We start from the raw sequence: 21,356 nt of genomic DNA on the forward strand, positions 1-21,356 counted from the left end.
CTCATAGGGTAGATGGGTATCAGTGGTATATGAATCTCAATTCTAGCGAATTGTACAAGTGTTCTGTACAAGTTTTCCTTTTTGGTAAATTGGACAAGTTTGGTATCTGTACTGTGAATGAAAAGTGAGAGTTAACAGCATCATCACTGTAGGGAACATATCATCAGTTAGGCATATTATTGGTCTTTGTTTTTTTTTCTTTTCCTTAATTAATTAGACTTTAGTACTATTTAATTTATAAAGTTTTAACAATTTAAAATTTAAAATTTTAAAAGTAACAACTCAGGCCATTAAATATTAATTTAGTTGTAAATTAGTTAAAATTTTAATTTGGCCAAATAAATTAGTAAATGTTTCATTTAACAACTTGTTTTCTTAATAGAATTTAATGCATATAGATAAAAAAAATTGTTATTAATCTATTTGATCAAATTGACGATTGAATCAATTATCTATAAAAAATTAAAAATTAAAAATTTAAATTATTATTTTAAAAAATTAAAATTTTAAATAGTAAAATTTTAAAAATTAAAAATGTCAAAATGTAATTATTATTTTATTTTATTTTTTATCATACAAGGAGATTTATTATGCCCGCTGAAATATTTGACGTATATTGGGTGGGAATTAGTTTTAAAATACGGAAATAAGAAACTTAAAAGCCCATGAATCAATTATGGGCCAACTTTAGGGTATTGGGCCAAGTTACCCCAATGAAACTACATGTAGGACTGGTCTCAAACTACAACTTGGGTATTATACCCACTCTTTTTTCGCTCAGTGGGTGTTATGCCTACTTATTGTCATAAAAGGCCTTAGTTTCTTTTCTATGGTGACCCAATGATCCACATTAACACAGCATAAAACCAAATGAAAAATATAAAATATAAAACATTTTATATATATATATATATATTTTTTTTTGAGAATTAAAAAAATGATAAAATAACCTGCTCTCTATATTATAAATATTTTTTTAGAAATTAACATCAATATTGAAGAAAAAAATCACCTAAAGTTTTTTTTTTTTTTTTTTTTTGGATAAATCTGGAAGGGGGATAAAAAGGAATAAAATAATAAGAATCTGGATCGGGCATAAGGAAGTCCGGATCCGGATGGCGGTTCCCAGCGTTATACAATAAGATCAGCAAAAAGGTTACAAGCCCCGACCCCTTCCTTCATCGGAACGAACATAATAGTGCAAAGTGCAACCTCATCTTCGATTTGCAATTTTCTAATTTTCCAATTTGCAAGTGAATCTCCAAACTTTAGGGCATTGCAACCATGGCTACTGCTTCAGGTATGTCTCCTATTCTCCAATTTGTCTCTTTTATTTGTCAAATTTGGATCATTTACGTAAATTTTAGGGTTTTTATTTGTGTGTTATTTGGGGATTAAAATTTTTTTTTTTTTTCTTTTTCTTTTTACCCCTTTTGATTATTACGCAGAATTTTGTATTTTTTTTTTCTTTAGCTCGAAAATTAGTATTGTAAAAGATTTCTATTTGATGGTGATCTTTTGTTTGTATAGTCACTTAGGGCGGGGATTATGCGCAATTGCTAAGCGAATATTATAATAGATGAAGAACTAGGCTAACAAAAAGGAGTAAATTTATTTTAGGGAAATTGTAGAAAAGAGGAAAAGGACGGCGTATAAACATTTTTTGAATGGGTATTTGTGTTATAATTCTTGTTATTACTTATTTGTTTGTGCTTCCATCCCTTGCTTAATTTTTTGTGCTACTTATGTGCCATACTGTTTCTGGGCCTTATAAGATTTTCAGTGCGGATGTGGACTTTGATAGATGGAATTAATTGTGGCTCTTTATGGCGACAGAATTAACTCTAGCAGCAGAATTTCGCCAAAATTTGCATTATTAGAATTCTTTTAATCTTATGAATTTTGGGTTTCTTGTTACGCTACTCACATGATATGTGGTTGGCTTTGTAGTTGCATTTAAGTCTAGGGAGGACCACCGGAAACAGATTGAATTGGAAGAAGCACGAAAAGCTGGGCTTGCTCCTGCTGAGGTTGATGAGGATGGAAAAGAAATTAATCCTCATATCCCTCAGTATATGTCATCTGCCCCTTGGTATCTCAATGCTGAGAGACCTGTAAGTTGATTTCCTTTGCTCTAGTATTTAGACTGAGATGCACTGTCAAAACTTCTTAGTACTGAAACATTTTGTTAATCTTTTGCATTTTAGAGTTTAAAACATCAACGGAAGTGGAAATCGGATCCAAATTATACAAAATCGTGGTATGACAGAGGTGCAAAGATTTACCAGGCTGATAAATACAGGAAGGGTGCATGTGAAAAGTGAGTGGGTTGTCTATTTTCTCTCTAATTTGCAAACCCTGAAATAAAGATCATTTTACTTGAGGAGTCAAGCTAACTTTATCAAATCTGTCGGGTTTCATCCCAATATAAGTGCATTAGATTTTCTTAGAATTTGACTTGTAATTGCAAACCTTACTATGCTTGATTTTTTTAATTTAAAATGGTAATAAACTTCCTGGTAATGTTTACTGGTAGTAATAAAACGATTTGTGTTCTAGTTTCCCTGTGGGATGGAGTACCAATACCCACTTACATACCAAAATAATGCTTACAATTCCTTCTCGTCCATTGTCAATTACATGCCTTGGTGTCTAATGTTTGGTCACTTCTTCAGCTGTGGAGCTATGACTCACAACACAAAGTCATGCATGGAAAGACCTCGGAAAGTGGGAGCAAAGTGGACAAACAAACATATAGCACCTGATGAGAAAATAGAGACTTTTGAACTAGATTATGATGGCAAGCGGGACCGATGGAATGGATATGATGCGTCAGCCTTTGCTCTTGTTGTTGAGAGATATGAAGCAAGAGATGAAGCTCGAAGAAAATACCTGAAGGAACAACAACTTAAGAAATTAGAGGAGAAAAACAATAACCAAAATGGTGAGGGAGGGGATAGTGATGAGGATGATGATGAGGATGATTTGAGGGTAGATGAAGCCAAGGTTGATGAGAGCAAACAAATGGACTTTGCGAAGGTTGAGAAGCGTGTGCGAACAACAGGTGGTGGGAGCACAGGAACCGTCAGGTAAGATCTTATTTAACCATCATTCAGTTCATAGTATTGGCTCGTCGTCTAAGTTCATGAGAATGTCGTATTGATTTTTTCACTCCTTTGCTGGGTGTAAGATAAAATGTTACTGACATTTTGTTCTGCAGGAATTTGCGTATTCGGGAGGACACAGCAAAGTATCTTTTAAATCTTGATGTGAACTCTGCGCACTACGATCCCAAAACACGGTCCATGCGTGAGGATCCTCTTCCAGATGCAGATCCAAATGAGAAGTTTTATGGGGTAAGCAATCTTTAAAATTCAGAACTACGAGGGATTCATTTTTTGGTTCATTTATGAGGATGTATGTTAAATATCTCATCTGGTTTTTGACTTCCAATGTAGGGTGATAACCAATATAGAAATAGTGGTCAAGCTTTGGAATTCAAGCAGATGAATATCCATGCTTGGGAAGCGTTTGATAAGGGACAAGACATTCACATGCAAGCGGCTCCATCCCAAGCTGAGTTGCTTTATAAGAATTTCCAGGTCATTAAAGAGAAGTTGAAATCCCAAACAAAGGACACCATTTTGGAGAAATATGGAAATGCAGCTACTGAAGAAGAACTTCCAATGGAGCTTTTACTAGGTCAAAGTGAAAGAGAAGTTGAATATGATCGTGCTGGTAGGATCATTAAGGGGCAGGTAAGATTTGTGTCTCAAGTTATGCTCTATGTTATCAGTAAGTTTTTAATTTTGCAAATTAGATTCCTCATTTATTCTTATTATTGATTTCGTTGATCTTTAAGGTGCCTACTTTTTGTCTATATGTTTATTCTGTTGTTGTTCTGCTAGCTTCTGTATTGATTTTGAATTTTGTTTCAATTGTTGGTAAGGATTGTCATTTACTATCCTGTCAAATAAAAAAGAGTATTTTTTGTTGTCATTACTGTTGTTTTTATGCGTTTAGGTAGTATAATGATTTCACATCACTTTTTTTGCAGGAGACAGCGCTCCCCAGAAGCAAGTATGAAGAAGATGTTTTTATAAACAACCATACAACTGTTTGGGGTTCATGGTGGAAGGATCATCAATGGGGTTACAAGTGCTGCAAGCAGTTGATTCGGAACAGCTACTGCACAGGTGCTGCAGGCATTGAGGCAGCTGAGGCTGCAGCAGATCTTATGAAGGCTAACATTGCACGTAAAGAGGCCAATGAAGGTGAGAATTCTAGCTTTTTATACATCATGGCATTTCCTTTTTAATATTAGTCCTTAATTGTTGTAATAGCTTCTTGTTGGATATTTCTCTAATGGTGCTTATCAGCTTTTGTAACACTTGATTTTTTTCTCTAAAACAGACTCTCCTGCTCCGGTGGAGGAGAAAAGAGTTGCGACTTGGGGAACTGATATTCCAGATGATTTGGTCTTGGATGAAAAATTGCTTGCTAAAGCTCTTAAAAAGGTAAATATGAGTTACAACCTTTATCTCTCACTTTTCCTGATCTTGCTGTTATATTTTGCTTCCTGATTTTCACCAGAGTAAAGGTACTCGGACTGTGAGTGAGTTTGGAAAATGTGACATTTGAAGGATCAAATTACATATATTTAATAATTAAAAAAAAGAACCAAAAAAAAAAAAGAAAAAGAAGAAATGTTTTTGAGTTCAGTTTGTGTGTATATCTTGAGCTTTTTTGTTAGATTTGTTTTTGAAGCTCAATTTTTTACCGTGCAATTGATTATGAAATTTGTGCTTGGACAGGAGGATGAAAGGAGGAGAGAAGAGAAAGACGAAAGAAAGCGCAAGTACAATGTTAAATGGAATGATGAGGTATTTTCAGTCGTTGCTTTCATCTTTCAATTATTTTATTGTGCAACTTCCATGTGGATTTTCTGACATCATCTAATGCATTTCAGGTTACTCCCGAGGATATGGAGGCATATAGGATGAAGAGAATTCATCATGATGACCCAATGAAGGACTTTCTCAACTAAGATCAGATTATTGTAATTAGTATTTTCCATATTAAAAAAAAAAAAAAATTTCTTTATTCTCTGCATTAACAAAAACCATGTGAACCGAAAATCATGTTTTGTGATGTTTATAATGTAAGACGGGTTCTCGACTTCGTATGATATACAACCTAAAATGTATATTTGATTTCTAGGAATCAATTATGTTCATCATGATGACCCAATGGAGGACCTTCTCAACTAAGTTCGGATTAGTGTAATTAATATTTTCAAGAAAAAAAATAAAAGGGGTAAAAATAACTTTCTTATTCTCTGTATTAACAAAAGCCGTGCGAACCATCGATCATGTTTTGTGATGTTTATGATATGGTACAGGTTCTCAACTTCTTATAATTTATAACTCGGAAGAGTTTATGATCTCTTAGAAGAGTTTAATAGGGCTTTACTAGCAAACCAATGTTGGAAAATGATTAGATTTCCAAACTCCTTGGTTTCTGGAGTGTTTTAAGGCTAATATTTTCCAACATGTTCTTTCTGGGAAGCAAAATTGGGTTCTCAACCTTCACATACTTGGAGGAGCATTTTTTGGGCCAGAAAAGTGCTTGAAAGTGGTGGTATTTGGCGTGTTGGCAATGGGCAGTCTATTCGTATTTACAAGGACCCCTGGCTGCCTCCGTTAGGGGCTTCTCATGTCCTCTCTCCTCGGGTTTTAGATGAGAACGCATGTGTAGCAAGTCTGTTAACAGTTTCGGGCGGCTGGAATATCACTCATTCAGTTTTCAACTCGGATGAAGCAAGCTTAATCCAGAATATACCTATTGGTGGCTTAGATTGCTTGGATCGTTTTGCATGGAAATATAACGTAAATGGTGTTTACAATGTTAAAACAGGCTATTGGGAAGCCAAGAAGCTTAATGGGAATAATGAAATTAGTGGTCCTAGTGATCCACGGGCTTTGCATTGGTGGCACTCTATGTGGAGATTAAATGTCCCTAATAAAGTAAAAATATTTCTCTGGCGTTGCTGTAATCATGCGATTCCTTTTTTCTTCTCGTTATATTCACGACACATTACTAACAATAACACATGTCCCATTTGTGTCTCTGGAATTGAAACTGAGTTGCATGCTTTATGGGGTTGTGCAAGTGTGTCTAGGATTTGGAGAAAGTTGGATTTCCATCATCAGCTGAAGGGTGGCGTTTATGATAGTTTCACAAACACTTTGCAGCTGGATATTCACAAATCTACCGGTTCATCAGTGTGAAACATTTGCTTGGACTTGCTGGTGTCTATGGAATCGAAGGAATGCCCCGTTACATGGTAATTTTGTTAAAAGTGATGCTGTGCTTCTGGATTCTATCACATGTTTACAGGTTGAATATAAGAATGCGATGGAAGCTTCAGTTGAGAGAAGACAACCACGCGAGACACTGTTTTGGTCTCCCCCACGTGGAGAACGACTTACAGTTAATGTTGATGCTTCCATCAAAAAGGGTAATCCTCAGGTTGGAATAGGTGTTGTGGTCAGGAATGCTTCAGGGGAACTTGTGGGGGCTTTGGTAAAACCTTATGGTCAATCCTGGTCCGTTCTTCATGCAGAGCTTACTGCCATTCGTGAGGCTTCACTTTTTTGCAGGGAGGCCGGGTTTAACCATGTTGAAATTGTATCTGACTGTCTCCCTGCTGTTCGTCTGGTCAATTCGGAAAATAGTGGAGCTCTGTTGGATCCCTTCTGTTTTCTAGTGGAAGAAATTAAAAATTTGATTTCCGCTCATGAGAATCCGGTTTGTTTATTCAACTACAGGGAAACTAATGCTGTAGCGCATAGTTTAGCCAACTATGCAACTGGTTTGTCTGTTTATGAGTCCTGGCTTGAGGTTGGCCCGACGTGGCTTAGTAATATTTCATCAAGCTGATGTTTGTAATCTTGACTTTTAATTAATAAATTTCCCTGTTTTATTATTAAAAAAAAAAAAAAAAGATGTCCAAGAAAACCCAAATTTTTGTTCCTTGTAACTGCCACCTGGTACGTGACTTGCAGATAGGCAAATAGATTTTATGCAGTAAGAGATGATCAGACATTACTTACATTCCTATACATAATGGTCAAACTGATATTGGCTCATTTTCTTAGTGTAACCCAAATATAAGAGAGAGAGAGAGAGAGAGAGATCAAAATCTGCACTTCCTCCAATACCATAAATCACGTGCCAACATCTCTTGAACATTCATCATGATGACCCAATGAAGGACTTTTCTGACTTAGTTCAGATTATTGTAATTAGTATTTTCCACATATATATATATATAAAAAAAAAGAAAAAAAAGAAAAGAACTCTTTTTTATTATCTGTATTAACAAAAACCATGTGAACCGAAAATCATGTTTTGTGATGTTTATGATATCATACGAGTTCTTGACTTCTCATGATTTATAACCTAAATGTATATTCGATTTCTTGAAATCAATTATGTCCGTCATGATGACCCAACGAAGGATTTTCTCAAACTAAGTTCAGATTATTGTCATTAATATTTTCAATATAAAAAAAAAAAAATTTTAAAAAAAAAGGGTAAAAAGAACTTTCTTATTCTCTGTATTAAGAAAACCATGTGAACCAATGTGATGTTAATGATATGATACAAGTTCTCAACTTCTCATAATCTATTAACTCAGAAAAGTTTAAAACTTGATGTATGTTTGATTTTTAGAAGTCCAAGAAAACCCAAATTTTTGTTACTTGTAACTACTGCCACCTCCTACGTGACTTGCGAATAGGCAATAGAATGTATGCCAAAAGAGACGATCAGACATTACTTACATTCCTATACATAATAATCAAACAGATATTGGCTCATTTTCCGAGTGTAACCCAAATATAAGAGGGAGAAATAAAAATCTGCACTTCCTTCAATACCATAAATCACGTGCCAACATCTCTTGAACATTCATCTGTGCTCGGAACCTTGTTATGAATTCGTCTGCTCTCTCATCGATTCCATTCATTTGCGGGGACGCAAAACCCATCGATTCCCACATATCGTCTCCCTCGGGAGTTGTTTCAGCTCCTCTGCCAGCTTCCTTGCTTGCTCCAGCTACTGGAACTTGAGCTGGTTGATCATGACTTGGTTTAAAATTCTTTGTTCTGGGTTGGAACTTCACCACCTGCTCAGAAACAGGCTCTTTGAAGAGCTTGTCAACGTAAACAGCATCAGAGTACTTGATGATGGTGTTGCGTTGCTCATGGAGAAGATGAAGACGCTTCGTTGATTGGACAAGGCATCGTTTACGTTGAAAACGTTGTTCAAGAAATCTATAGGGTCGAGCGGCTGCTGGGGTGATGGCGCTGGTAGTTTTAAGTTTAAGACGATTTCTTGATTTCCTGATGGCTTTAGGTTTGTTAAGCTTGTGAAGTTTGCTCTGTATTTTGGAAGTGAAACTCTTCCAGGCCTTTCTGGCTGGTGGAAGCCTCAGATTCAAGCAAGACATGAGAACGGATGAGAGAAGAATGGCTTACCATTTGCGAAGAGAGTGATAAAATAGGGCTTTATAGTAGAGATTCGTCCCACGTATAGATTTGTTTTTTAGTTCCATATTCGGATTGGAGGTGTAAGTAAAATATTGTATGGAGTGGCTTAGTCTCTACGCTACATGGATAATTGACACAAACCAAACTAGTCCAATTTGGCTGTGGAATATATGATGGTAACGGCTTACTTCTTACGCCACTATTTGATGCTTTAGGGAAATTAAGTAGCTCCAATGAAGATTATCTCTTTATCATGTAGAAAAATGCTTTTTTATACTCTATTCTTTATTTTGTTTTACAGTAGCTTAATCTTTTAGCCAAGGAAAGAACATTCAGACTATAAGGTGTATTTTACCTTCGCTTTTCAGACCCTTGATGCTTCATTCTTTTTGGCTTAAAAGATACCTATATTCTTGAAGATAAAGGTAAATTTCTTTCTCTTGTTTTTTTATAGCACTTTTTCTTCCACATTCATATTTGTGATTGCTTTTTCAGTTGTCCCAACTTGAAGTATTCTTTATTTATTTATTATTTCCTGAGGAATAAGGAGGGTTAAAATGATTCCCAGATCTAGTAGTCGTTAACACATGAGAAGATACCAAAGAACAATTGGATAGTGGCTGGCATGTACTTTTCTTAAAAAGTTTTGACAGCAGATTTCTAATACAGATATAACACCAAGTCCAGCACAACTTTTTGCGAGTATCATTCAACTGTTAATAACTTGGTAGTGGGAGCGACACAAATCAATGTATATTCCATTTTTTATATCTAATAAACCCATGAGCAATGCTTCAAAAGTAGCTTTAACAATGGGTTCTTTCGGAATGGATTTCCTGTCTTTCCCAAATTTCAATTTCAAGAGCAGAACAAGTGAACGGAATTGTCCAAAAAAATAAAAAAGGCTCCTGCTAAAATGCTCTGCTGCTCTCCTTGCAGGTGGAAATCTTTTCATTAGTAAGGTATATTCTAATCCCTGCTGGGTTGTTTGAACAGCCAGTAAAATTGTTCTCCCCAGCTTGGCAACATTAATCCATTAGCAAAATGAAAACTTCTGAGAAATCTTCCTAAATAAGTAAATATATGCACAGTACTTGTTCTTATTTGATTAATAAATAAAGATTATCCACTTGAAATTTTCCCTGGCAACGAAAAACAAAACCCAGAGAAGTACAGACCACGTAAATGAGGGATAAATGAAAGGGTAGAGAGGAAGAGAGGTATAATATGACAATCAAGATAGTACATTAGACTAAATCATGGGCGTATACTGAAGATAACAAAAGCCTAGATGAGGGCTTGGGCACCAAGTTGGTGCATTTCTCTCAACCTCCATATCGGATATAAGGCACCTTCACCAAGGTCTTCAGGATCCACCTGCTGCATGGCCCAGGCATGTATTACAGTGTGGATGGTATCCTGGTGAAACAATAATTTTAACAAAATCATAAGCCACATCTGAAATACCAAATCAACCGACGTAGTTCCATTATCTTCAACTTACCAGGAAATGAGATCAGAAAACACACATGTTTCTGCTATCACAGTGGATCTATGGAAATATAATATGACTAATTCTGGTATCATAATTTTCAATTTTCTGAAACAGTGTACTAATGTCAAGTCTCTTAAATGGTATAACTTCATTTGCTTTTCTTTTCCACCTCAGTAACAGTTTAACAGTTTAATTTTGTTTATTAACATTACCTATCTTCAGTGAAACACCCGTTTATATTGGTAACCTCAACATACCACAGAGAGCAAAGATAACGGAAAGTTCATATAGAAAAATGGTAAAAGAGAAAAATGTCACACTTACCTTCCCACCTTCTGTTATTGCACCATTTCTATCCCGTACGCAATGGATTTGTTGTGTTTGAAACTGCAACAGCACCATCAAAAGGGCTAGTGGTGTCAAATTTTGTTAAAACTAGATAGAATTTATTTGTTACCAGGAGAAAGAAAGCATACCGATAAAATGATTATAGGCGAGGCTCCCATCATTTTGGTCTCTCTAACATCCACCTCAGAAATATGTAGAATCTTCAACAAGAAATGATCATATATTAGTAATAGCAGAAAAACAAGTTCATATTACCATTTGGCATGCCTTCAGAAATAATAACATCAGATGCTTACTCCAATCGACTCATTCCTACAGGTATTCATCAATTAACAAAAGCTGCACTGTCATCTAACTTCATTCTACTAATCAAATGTGGACGAGCAACCCAAATTAACCTTAACCTTATCAAGAAGTCACATAATAAAGACAACACCATGAATAATTGTCAAAGTGTTGGTGTAAATACTTTATAAGCAACATATTAGGTAAGCAGCACATGAGGCCTCCTTGGTAGGAGTCTATTAACAATCATGTTTGTTTAATTATGGTTTACAAAGTGCAAAACGTTCTATCCAATCATGATGTGTCTTGTACAGTGAATTTTGATCAGTCTCAAGAAAATCGCAAATTCATTACAGTACTTCATATCGCCACAGATTTGTATAAATGAAAATCCATATGTATAAGAAAACATGAATCCGGGGTATATTATTACCTACCTTTCTTAAAATATGTAACTTTTCATGGCAATAATAACAATATCCATCTATAAATCATAATGCATAATGGTTAACATATACAACTCAATTTCTTTTATTCCCTCCAACATACACAACTCAATTTCGTTTATCCCCTCTACCCTCCCATTTTCCACCTTTGACTGTTGACTCATACTAAATGCTTACAAGACAAGAAGATAACAATGAGTTTCAAACTAACACCATCCAAATAACATCTACTGCAACTATGCTCAGAACTGAAGCAAAGAACTACTCACCTTATTATCAAAAAAGATACCATGGCTCTGATAAGCATTATGCTCTGCTTTACACCGCTCAATAACTTCAGCAGTACAATACTTCTTCAAAGTTTCAACATCTCCCTAAAAATTTAATAGATGTGATCCATAAAGGTAAGAAAATCTAGGCATTAAAAGTTCCACCAAACAAAATAATATTTTAGAACAAAATATAACTTACTTTCATGTAAGCATTGAGCACAGGTTTGACAGCCTCCTGTACTTCAACTACAAACTCTTGTAACGAGAAAGATCTAATGCATACAAATAAGTTCAATGAATTATCAAAAATTACAAATTTGGTTAAGAGTTTGTCAAGTCATAATAAATTCTGAATCAACAGCAGAAGGCAATTAGATCTTACGGATCTCGAAGACGAATCTCTTTGATTGTTGCAGCTGCATCTGTTTCTTGGAAGATTGATTCATTTAAACTGTTGAAAAGAGGAGACTCAAATAAACAAACAAATAATTTTCACTTCAGAATAGAATAGTAATTTGTAATATAATGGGAAAAGTAAGAATTATATACTGAGCAGCTTACTCCTGAATTTTATGAACAATAGGGTTATCACTTGTCTCCCATCTCTCCCGCATGTCCTCAGCAATCTTCCAAAATAAAGATGTTATTGAAGCAAAACATGAAAAAAAAAGCAGAAAAAATAAAAAATAGAACTAAAAATAACTAAAAAATGCAGCATAAAATTATCATAGAACACTTTTAATATCCTTGTTAACTAGGTTTTCAACCAAAAACCTAGAAGATGGCCCTATGATAGCACACGAGCATGGGAGATAAAAGCAAATGGAAAATGAAAAGTAATGATATCAGTAACAGCGCATACCTCGTGGCCCTTTGTCACAACTGGTTCACTATATCCACTGACATGCTTAAAAATAGGATGACCTTGCATCTAAGTCAAAAGGAGAGGAAATAAAATCATTACATGCTATCTTATTGAGAAAAATTATGTAGTTTTGAAATAAAAACATCACATTCTGAGAAAAATCATGCAGATTTGAAATAAAAATTTAACCTTATGTTTGAAAGCCTCCCACTTCTTATTCCAACGAGACTGCTTAGAGGGTAGAATAACAATGTCAGTTCTTGTACTTCTTTCACCCTTTGGTGAGGATGATGGGTCATACTGCAGGTGCTTCCTATTATTGGGCCTACCATTTAACTCTTCCTTTACAACATCATATCCCTTCTTTGCTAAGTCAATGAACTTTGCATCCTTGATTCTCTGGAAGGCCGATGAAACATTTGAGGAAGAAATGGTAGACTTAAACTTGCCAAATAATGTCTCTGCAGAGTCATTAAGCCCAGACTGCTGGCTTCTCTGTTCCCCACTGGAGTCCTTGGTTTCATCTTTTGCATCAGCACCCTTTTCAGCTGAAGTACCAACAGATTCTGAAGACTCTTCCTTACTAATTCCAAAAGTTCCTTTGACCTAAATATTACAATACAAAACATGATTAACAAATTCTCAGCAGAGCAATATATTGTGAAGTGCATTGAAAAGCAAGCAGACCTCTTCTGTGGCAGCTGAAATCTTCTCTTTTACATTGGCAGAAACCTATAAACATAACAACCAACAAATTCAAATTCAGAAACAGATGCAAGTGACATGATTATTGATAACAAGAAAGAACCACTTGTAAAAGTGAAAGTAAGCAAGTAACAAATGCTACATGGTAATATGGAAGAACCAGACATGTCAGGGATGTAAAGATGCAGAAGTAAAGCTTTCTGATAAGAAAAAAAATCTCTATGAAGTTGAAAACAAGAGTCAGTATCACACACTCAGAAAAACTTCCAGAAAAATATTTTTGAGGTCAGTCCTCGTTTAAGATATAACTTTTAAACATCTTATGAGCCACTGCTATCAGATGCAAGTTACTAATGATAAGTCATTACAAGCAACAACCAGTCACAAAAGTGAAAGCAAGCAAGTAACAAATGCTACATGGAAAGCGAGCAAGTAACAAATGCTAGAACTGCGGAAGAACCAGACGTGTAAGAGATGTAAAAATGCAAAAGTAATGCTTTCTGATTAGAAAACAAGATCTCTATGAAGTTGAAAACAAGAATGGCTATCACAGACTCAGAAAAACTTCCAGAAAATTATTGTTGAGGTCAGGCCTAATTTAAGATATAACTTTTAAACAGCTTACAAGTCTCTGCTATAAGATGGGAATGCAATTATGAGGTATTCCTGCCCATTACAGAATCAACTATGATATGCACCCCGACAATGAGACACAAAATGAAAAGATATCAATTATAAAATATTGAACTTGGAAATATGAAGCAATAGATATACAAAAACTTAAAATAAATTTCAATCAGACCTTCCTGGCTGTTTCTTCAGCCTCAGTCCACACGCCATCCACCTGCTTGTACAGCTGCTCAGTAGTCTGCTTTGTTCTGCATTCGCCATTTCACCATCTCAGGGCCTCCATTGAAGTGTCCAGCCAGCCTTGACATACAAGGGTATGTCTCAGCCTAAAAACAAAAATTCCTAAAACATAATTCAAATGACTAATTACACAATTACCTCAATTTAAGATCCTCTTTTATCTCTTTTAGCTCTTCGGCTTTCTCTTTCAGCTGCTTAACTGACTGCTGAAATTCAGGATTCCTGCAACCAAGAAATAAAAACTCATGATATATACATAAAAGTAAATTATAAATCCAAGAGAACACAAAAAAATAAAAATAAAAATAAATACATAACATATAATTCATTAGAATAAAGAACTTAAAGAAAAAAAAATAGAGCAAAATCATAATTAAAGGAGCTCCACTTGAAGAAACACGATAGCCTTTATAGGACATTTGAGTCCCATCAACATTAAATTGAGAAGCAACTGATAAAGTCTTGTCTTATATTTATCATACAGACCCACATGATCGCCAACCCAAAGCTAAACCATAAATTTGTATAGTCTCGATTGGGTAGACCTTATCATGTTTCCACTCACCAAGCATACAAAAAGAATGTATAAAACTATAATTTATCTTCAAGTTTCTCACATTTATATCCAGAGCAACAGCGTTACACAGGGTTAGCCCAAAAAACAGAAAAAAAAAAAAAAAAAAAAAGAGTAAAGCATATTTATGCACAGATACTCAAGACGACTGCTTTAGACTACTGTATAACATAACAACAATATACATATATACACATGAATGAAAACAAGCAAATATATACACACACAAATAGAGAAAGAGAATGCCAGAGAGACATACTTATTGGCTTCGCCTTTTATCTTCTTAGAAAATTCATTGAAGACGCTGAATTGACGATTACCCAAATACTGATTCTGTGAAAGCAACAGCAATCTCGTCCTTGAAACCTACCTCAGCATATACCACCCACCAAAAAACACGGGAAAATTATTAAAATGAAATTTAAAAATAATAATAAAAAAAGCCAAAATCAACAGGAATTTGACAGTTTCACAATGATAAACACATTCTCAGATTCACAAATTCTTCGAGCAACAAACCTGTGGTTGGAACAATGGCTGAAGTAACAAAGGTTTTCTGGAAAGGAATAAATCCCGAACTAGCTTTCTACCTGCCATCAACGGATTACTTTTTCTTCTTTTTTCTTTTTTTTTTTTTTTGGGAGAAAATGCTAAAGCCTGTCGTTTTATTCTTAAATTTTCTTCCTGGGAAAAATTTACTAAGCGTAGTGCTCAGAGGAACGGGTTTTGAACTTTCTTGAAGGGTAAGAAAAATAGACGAAGAAAAGACGATACAAACTCCGCAGCCAAACAGACCCTCTGGCAGTCTAGGGTTTCTATTTCATTTCAAATCTTCTCTAAATTTGGGTTGAGAGTTTCCCACATTTAATGAAGCCCATAAAAAAGCCCAAATTAACTAGTGGCCTAACTTTTCTTTTCTGGCCATCTATTTGAAGGCCTAAAACTGTTTAGCCTTTTTTTTGGGCCTGATTTTGAAAAACAAAGTATTATTCGAAAAATTCTGTTTTAAAATATATATATATATATAAGCCAAACCTAAAAACATAATTTTTAATTTATCTACCAAAAAAAAATTTCTTAATAATTCAATTACTTCTCTATTATTTTATCTTTCTGAGGACTTAATGAATTGTAGGTGGCAGTGGCATTTTGTACAAACTATATATGATCTTTGAATATTTTCCATTGCAATAAAAAGAATAAAAAAAATGTACAATTACACTTCATGTATAATCTTTTGGATCACGTAACCAGTACTAGCCCAAAATGATTCATGACAAAGTTAAGATTTTTATTAGAAAAACTAATTTCTCTCGTTATTTTTTTTTTCCCAAAATGTGATGTTTTTATTTTTTATTTTTAAAAAAAAGTCTAATATTGGTCATTCCATTTTTAGAAATAAATAACTCCAAGTGGCTAATTTGGATGGGTAATCCTTCATGAATCCTGGTCAATCGCCCTTGTATCAATATCAATCTAATTTGGCGACGTTTGGACGGAATTGCCCTTGTACCATTTTTCTCATATCTTAACCATTATTACCTGTAATTTGAGAGAAAATGGAGGGTGATGTTGAGATTTTGAGATAACACTTGAAACATATATATAGGTCCAATGGAACAAAGTACAGAAGCACAAGAAGGTGGAACTTTCTTTTGGACAACTTGAACTTGAACGGGGCTTTAATAGGTTAGTTTGGTTGTCCTAAACACATGGATTTCTTTCTTCCTATTTGATGCAGAGTGGTCCGAGGTTTGTTACCATTTAGGATTCCCAAGCTCATCAAAAATTTAGACACGATTCTACCGTTCATTCATTATTTACTATAATTGCACAAACTACTGCATCAACCTGTCATCCTTTTGTACCTACCTTTTTAAAATTTTTGGTCCATACCAAACTTCATGATAATATAGTCCAAAAATAAAAGAAAAAAGAAAAAAAAATCATAATAATAAGTAAGAGTACTGTTATATAACTGCCATTAACATTCGACCTTGGATCTTCCTTGAGCTTGAAAAATTTTTCAACACAAAGTGTATTGATATGGAATCTAATATGGTACACACTACAAATAAAAAAATAACATTTGTCTCGTTTTGCTATATCAGCAACTACACACCTTAACACCGTTACTCCTATGACATTCGTCTTCTCCGTTAGGGTCCCATCCGTCTAAAATTTAGAAGTATTATCATCCAAAGCAACCTTAGTTTCTCTGGCAAATATTATCATCTAAAGCAACTTTATTCTCTCTGTCAAGCTCAAATCCCATGTTTTATTTTTAAGAATACAAGGATCCAAGTCAATAAAAGTGCGAACCTAATTTTTATCTGCACATAGACCATTTCATTTGTTATTTAATTTCTGAAATTCATATTTGGTGTCTAATATAGTCAATAAATCAAGGATCAATTATGAATATGGTTAGGAATTAAACATTTGAAAGCAGATTGAAAAGGATAATATGGAGGTGGGCATGAAACTCACAAAGCCATTTTTATTCCACAATTATAATTGGGCTTCTTGATTATTAAAATTCTAGATACCTTGTATGAGATTTAAAAAATATATATATATATTGTCAAAAAGATTTCTTGGTTGAGATGGGTGTTTCTCTTGGATTTTCAACTAACCAAACAAATGGTATCGTCAAAGGGGATAGCCCATCTTCCTTGGTGATTGGTGAATGATTGAAGTGCGAACAATTTGATTCTGGTTCTTCATATATGGCTATGGGAAAATCCACGAAAGGACTATAAATCAAAGTGGGCAAGATTTGGATGCTCTATATTTTAGGCGAGAAATCCTTGTAAACATTTTAGTGAATTGCTTTGAAATGGAGATGTGATGGAGAAGAAAGCAGACGGCCAAGAAAAAATAGAACAGAAAAGTTCCAAAAACAGAATCGAAAGACGTTAAAGGGTTACTGAGACAGATATTATTTCTTTATTGATCGTGTGTATCACATCAGATTCCATGTCAATACACACTGACATTGTGTGTACTGAAAAATTTCTCCTTGAGCCCAATACAAAAGCAGATACCGAGTTTAGGTTATAGGCGTAATCCAATATCCACACTCTCAGCTGAGCCCTGATAGGACCTACATAGACATTCCATTGTAATTTTTTTTTAAAAAAATAAATAAATAAAAATTTGTTAATTCAATTGTGCAAAGACTAGGATTATAATACATTAGTGAACAGAGTGATCCAATCTATGAAAAATACTAACCTTGATTGAAGTTAGGCTAAATGCTAGCCTCAAATCATTTCAGGAATGTGTGTCTTGCAGAAAATGTTAGAATACTAATTATATGATTATGGTACCATAACTTACCGACTCTAAAATAGACAATACATAATTGCTTTATAAATGATGAAAGTAAAAATTTTGTTATGGGTTATATGTCTAAACTTTTGGTTTTTAAAGCCAACATTAAATATTGCTAGAACATTTCCTATGAATAATAATAAGCAATTGTGCCACTGCCAGATGTTAAAGCCATCATTAATATAAAAAATAAAAAATAAAAAATTCTATATATTTTGCTCTCAAATTGGTGAAATTGAACTCTTACCAAAAATGCGACCAAATTCATCCTCATCCAAAGAAACCTATTATCACATGCGATCCAAAAACTAGCCACAGAGATCCTATGATCATTTAAGTCCATTTACTTCATCGAATCCTAGTCACACCGTTATCAAACAATGCATCAACTTCAGTTACCCATAGCGGTCCATGAAACATGATGAACCCAAAACCCATTTGAATAATCCTTAAAACATGACCATCCATACGTAGATTCAGACAAAAAAGCTTTTGCATGTAAATCTCTGAAACTGAGAGACACCTGCCCTGAAAAACACGCTGAGGTGTAAGTAGAAAAGGTTCTGTAGACATGCATAGTGAAGAATGGCTTAAGATTCCCTACTCGGCCAGTCCTACGTGTCACTCATTTCACATCCTACTCTTGCTATAAATACGAACCCTTTCAGCTCGCCACAAACCACAAGTAGAAAGCAAAATAAAACCAGTATAAAAGAAAAAAAGCAATGGCAAATCCTCTCTTCCTCTCTGTTTCCCTAAGCTTGCTCATTCTCTTCCACGGCTGTCTTGCTCGCCCTGGTCATGGAAGTTCTCAGCAACAAAACCAGTGCCAACTCAACAACCTTGAAGCCCGTGAACCCGACAACCGCGTTGAGGGCGAAGCCGGTGTGATCGAGTCCTGGAACCACAATGATCAGCAGTTCCAGTGCACAGGCTCCGCGGTTCTTCGAATTACCGTCGAACAGAATGGCCTTCATTTGCCTTCTTACAGCAACACTCCCCAACTCTTCCACGTTGTCCAAGGTACCACCATTACTAATTAATAAATATTTATTGATGAGTATTTTGTTTAGAATGTTTCATTGTTGATTAATTTATTTAATTTTATATATTATGTTCAGGAAAGGGTGTTCTAGGAGTCATCTTCCCTGGTTGCCCTGAGACTTTCGAAGAATCTGATGAGGAATCTCAGCAGCAAGTACGTCAAGGACAGCAAGGTAGGCAAGGGCGACAAGGACAGCAAGAGCAAGAACAGCAGCAAGGACGGCAGGGACAGCAAGGACGCCAAGGACAGCAAGGGCAACAAGGGCAACAGGGACAGCAGGGACGCCAGAGACAGAGCTCCCAGCAACAACAGGACCGCCACCAGAAGCTCCGTCGCATTAGAGAGGGAGACATCGTCGCAATTCCAGCTGGAGTAGTCTACTGGACCTACAACGACGGTGATCAAGATCTTGTTGCGGTTAACTTCCATCACGTCGGCAACGTAGACAACCAGCTTGATCAGCAACCTAGAGTAAGAATGCAATATCCCTAGTTTATATGTTAATTATATGCGTGTGTAATTGTACATATATCTAACACTAAGTTTTGGTTGCTTGTGGTTGTTTTGTATGTACTGCATAGAGGTTCTATGTCGCAGGTAACCCAGAAGACGAATTCAATCCAAACCAAAGATCGAACCGAAGACAGCAAGGAAAGCAGCAGGGACAGCAAGGAAGGCAGGGAAGGAGTCAGCAAGGAAATGGCAACAACGTCTACAGCGGTTTAGACCAACAGCTTCTTGCCGATGCTTTGAATGTTAACCAAGACGTGATTCAGAAACTTCAAGGGGAATCTGACGACAGGGGTAACATCGTGAAAGTACAGGGTCAACTGGATTTGGTAGTCCCACCCACGTCGCAAAGCGAGCGCCAGCGAGAGCAGCAACTGCAACAGGACCTTCAGCAGGAGAGGCAACAACATGGCCGTAGAAATGGAATCGAAGAGACTGTCTGCAGTTTGAGACTCAAAGAGAACATTGCAGACCCATCACGCGCTGATGTCTACTCGCCACAAGCCGGTCGCCTCAGCAGTGTCAACGCCTACAACCTCCCCATCCTCGACAACCTCGGCCTCAGCGCTGAGAGGGGGTTCCTCTACCGCGTCAGTATTATTATTTTCTTATATTTACATCTATAGATGAAAAAATTTATATGAACTGAAACGATCGAATTTGAAAACACCTGCAGAATGGCATCTACACTCCACACTGGAACAACAACGCGCACGCTGTGGTGTACGCCATAAGGGGCCGAGCCAGAGTTCAGGTGGTGGATGACAATGGCAACAATGTGTTCGACGATGAGGTGAGTGAGGGACAAGTGCTGCCGGTGCCCCAGAATTTCGTGGTGGCATCACAGGCAAGCAATGAGGGATTCGAATGGGTGGCATTCAAGACTCATGAGAAGGCCAAGATTACTCCCCTGGCTGGAAGGCTGTCGGTGCTCCGAGCACTCCCAGACGAAGTCCTTGAGAACGCATTCCAGTTGTCACAGGATGAGGTCCAGAATGTGAAGTACAACAGGCGACAGGTCACCCTCTTCGACTCCAGCTCTTCTTCTTCTTCTTCTCCATTCCCGTGGAAGATTATTGCTTAAAGGCGCTAGCTTGAAACTCATAAATAATGGAGCCGAGCCGAAAATATAGAACGGCACGTAGTTTTTTTTTTTTTTTGTTGCTGTTACTAGTAGAGTAATAATGAATAATAACGGCCTTTTTTTTTTTAACATATCTTCTCATGCATATATATATATATAGACCCACATGATCAGCAACAGCGTTGCACAGGTTTAGCAATTTGTTAATAACGAAAAATATAAAACCCAGATAAAAAGGCAAACAGTTCGCCATAAAAAAAATAATAATAAAAAGAAAAAAGAAATCTCATTGGCTGAAGCAACCGCAATCTCGTACTTGAAAATTCTTAAAATGAAATAACAAAAGAAGGCCCAATAGTTAACAGGAATTAGACTTTTTTAAAATGACAAACATGTGCGTGGTGGCCGAAGAAACTAGGTTTTACAATACGCATTAGGACACCAAACAGTTAATAGACCCTATATGACTCTATGTGTCTGTCTCGTAGCTGAATGAGCCCCAAAAAAAGCCCAAATCTATTTAGGATCAGACCTTCTCCTGGACACCTTTTCCAAGAACCTGACTGGACTTTTGACCAACTACTCAAACGTTGTTTCTTCCGGTTTTGATTTAGAAAAACAAAAGTATTTTATTTTTTAAAAAATAAAACATTTTTTTTTCCTTTTCAAAATCATAAAAGCATATTACACGATGAAACCAACTCTTAATAGTTTAACTACTTCTCTATTATTCTATTCTTCACATCCTAGATAAATTCTAGGACTAGGAGGCATTGTGCACAATGTATATAAACTTTAGAATATTTTCTCCATTAAAATAAAAAAACAAAAATAAAATTTCCTTTCAAGTATAAGCTTTTGGTTTGCATAACAAATATCGACCCCTATTCCTATGGAAAAAAGTTAAGGTTATTCTGAGAAAAAATATCTAATTTCTCTCGTTGGTTCCTATCCACATTGAAATTA

General features: G+C 35.7%; 4 protein-coding genes across 6 annotated transcripts; 2 read left to right on the plus strand and 2 right to left on the minus strand.

The window, feature by feature from the left end:
* Positions 1–1,139: 1,139 nt before the first annotated feature.
* Positions 1,140–5,223, plus strand: LOC107425775 (pre-mRNA-splicing factor SLU7-A). Its single transcript, XM_016035811.4, has 10 exons — positions 1,140–1,300; positions 1,951–2,114; positions 2,208–2,320; positions 2,676–3,089; positions 3,221–3,356; positions 3,459–3,758; positions 4,058–4,274; positions 4,414–4,517; positions 4,815–4,883; positions 4,970–5,223. Exons 1-10 carry the CDS (start codon positions 1,285–1,287, stop codon positions 5,045–5,047), a joined length of 1,611 nt encoding a protein of 536 aa, XP_015891297.3. The 5' UTR covers positions 1,140–1,284; the 3' UTR covers positions 5,048–5,223.
* A 2,592-nt stretch (positions 5,224–7,815) lies between these two features.
* LOC107425763 (uncharacterized) lies at positions 7,816–8,627 on the minus strand. Its single transcript, XM_016035795.4, has one exon. The coding sequence runs from the start codon at positions 8,513–8,515 to the stop codon at positions 7,937–7,939; it is 579 nt and encodes a 192-aa protein (XP_015891281.3). The 5' UTR covers positions 8,516–8,627; the 3' UTR covers positions 7,816–7,936.
* A 613-nt stretch (positions 8,628–9,240) lies between these two features.
* On the minus strand, positions 9,241–15,211 carry LOC107425755 (mitochondrial import inner membrane translocase subunit TIM44-2). Of its 3 annotated transcripts, none has more exons than XM_048480214.2 (15): positions 14,935–15,211; positions 14,675–14,781; positions 13,980–14,063; positions 13,774–13,849; positions 12,954–12,998; positions 12,456–12,872; positions 12,264–12,332; positions 11,963–12,027; positions 11,784–11,852; positions 11,601–11,673; positions 11,399–11,503; positions 10,527–10,598; positions 10,375–10,437; positions 9,827–9,974; positions 9,241–9,622 (listed from the first exon to the last, which is right to left on the minus strand). In XM_048480214.2, the coding sequence occupies exons 1-14, from the start codon at positions 15,010–15,012 to the stop codon at positions 9,843–9,845; spliced, it is 1,455 nt and encodes a 484-aa protein (XP_048336171.2). In that variant the 5' UTR covers positions 15,013–15,211; the 3' UTR covers positions 9,241–9,622; positions 9,827–9,842. The 3 variants fall into 3 exon arrangements, with proteins under 3 accessions (XP_048336171.2, XP_048336172.2, XP_015891269.3); XM_048480215.2 differs by lacking the exon at positions 9,241–9,622 and adding an exon at positions 9,628–9,697; XM_016035783.4 differs by lacking the exon at positions 9,241–9,622 and having other exon boundaries at positions 9,628–9,974.
* Positions 15,212–18,417: 3,206 nt separating this feature from the next.
* Positions 18,418–20,517, plus strand: LOC107425761 (prunin 1 Pru du 6). The gene is made up of 4 exons (XM_016035792.4): positions 18,418–18,774; positions 18,873–19,267; positions 19,378–19,896; positions 19,983–20,517. Exons 1-4 carry the CDS (start codon positions 18,477–18,479, stop codon positions 20,388–20,390), a joined length of 1,620 nt encoding a protein of 539 aa, XP_015891278.3. The 5' UTR covers positions 18,418–18,476; the 3' UTR covers positions 20,391–20,517.
* Positions 20,518–21,356: the final 839 nt, after the last annotated feature.

The sequence above is a fragment of the Ziziphus jujuba genome, chromosome 9, assembly GCF_031755915.1.
Source record: "Ziziphus jujuba cultivar Dongzao chromosome 9, ASM3175591v1".
Classification (NCBI taxonomy): Eukaryota; Viridiplantae; Streptophyta; class Magnoliopsida; order Rosales; family Rhamnaceae; genus Ziziphus; species Ziziphus jujuba.

Bases quoted from the DNA above. Each gene is read 5' to 3' on its own strand.
- LOC107425763 (XM_016035795.4), bottom strand. From the start codon at position 8,515: ATGTCTTGCTTGAATCTGAGGCTTCCACCAGCCAGAAAGGCCTGGAAG.
- LOC107425755 (XM_048480214.2), bottom strand. From the start codon at position 15,012: ATGGCAGGTAGAAAGCTAGTTCGGGATTTATTCCTTTCCAGAAAACCT. The intron at 11,853-11,962 runs GTAAGCTGCTCA...TCTTTTCAACAG, and splicing joins ATTGTTCATAAAATTCAGGA to TTTAAATGAATCAATCTTCC. The intron at 11,504-11,600 runs GTAAGTTATATT...TTAAATTTTTAG, and splicing joins TGCTCAATGCTTACATGAAA to GGAGATGTTGAAACTTTGAA.
- LOC107425761 (XM_016035792.4), top strand. From the start codon at position 18,477: ATGGCAAATCCTCTCTTCCTCTCTGTTTCCCTAAGCTTGCTCATTCTC. The intron at 18,775-18,872 runs GTACCACCATTA...TATTATGTTCAG, and splicing joins ACTCTTCCACGTTGTCCAAG to GAAAGGGTGTTCTAGGAGTC. The intron at 19,268-19,377 runs GTAAGAATGCAA...TGTACTGCATAG, and splicing joins AGCTTGATCAGCAACCTAGA to AGGTTCTATGTCGCAGGTAA.
- LOC107425775 (XM_016035811.4), top strand. The intron at 3,759-4,057 runs GTAAGATTTGTG...CTTTTTTTGCAG, and splicing joins GTAGGATCATTAAGGGGCAG to GAGACAGCGCTCCCCAGAAG. The intron at 4,884-4,969 runs GTATTTTCAGTC...AATGCATTTCAG, and splicing joins ATGTTAAATGGAATGATGAG to GTTACTCCCGAGGATATGGA.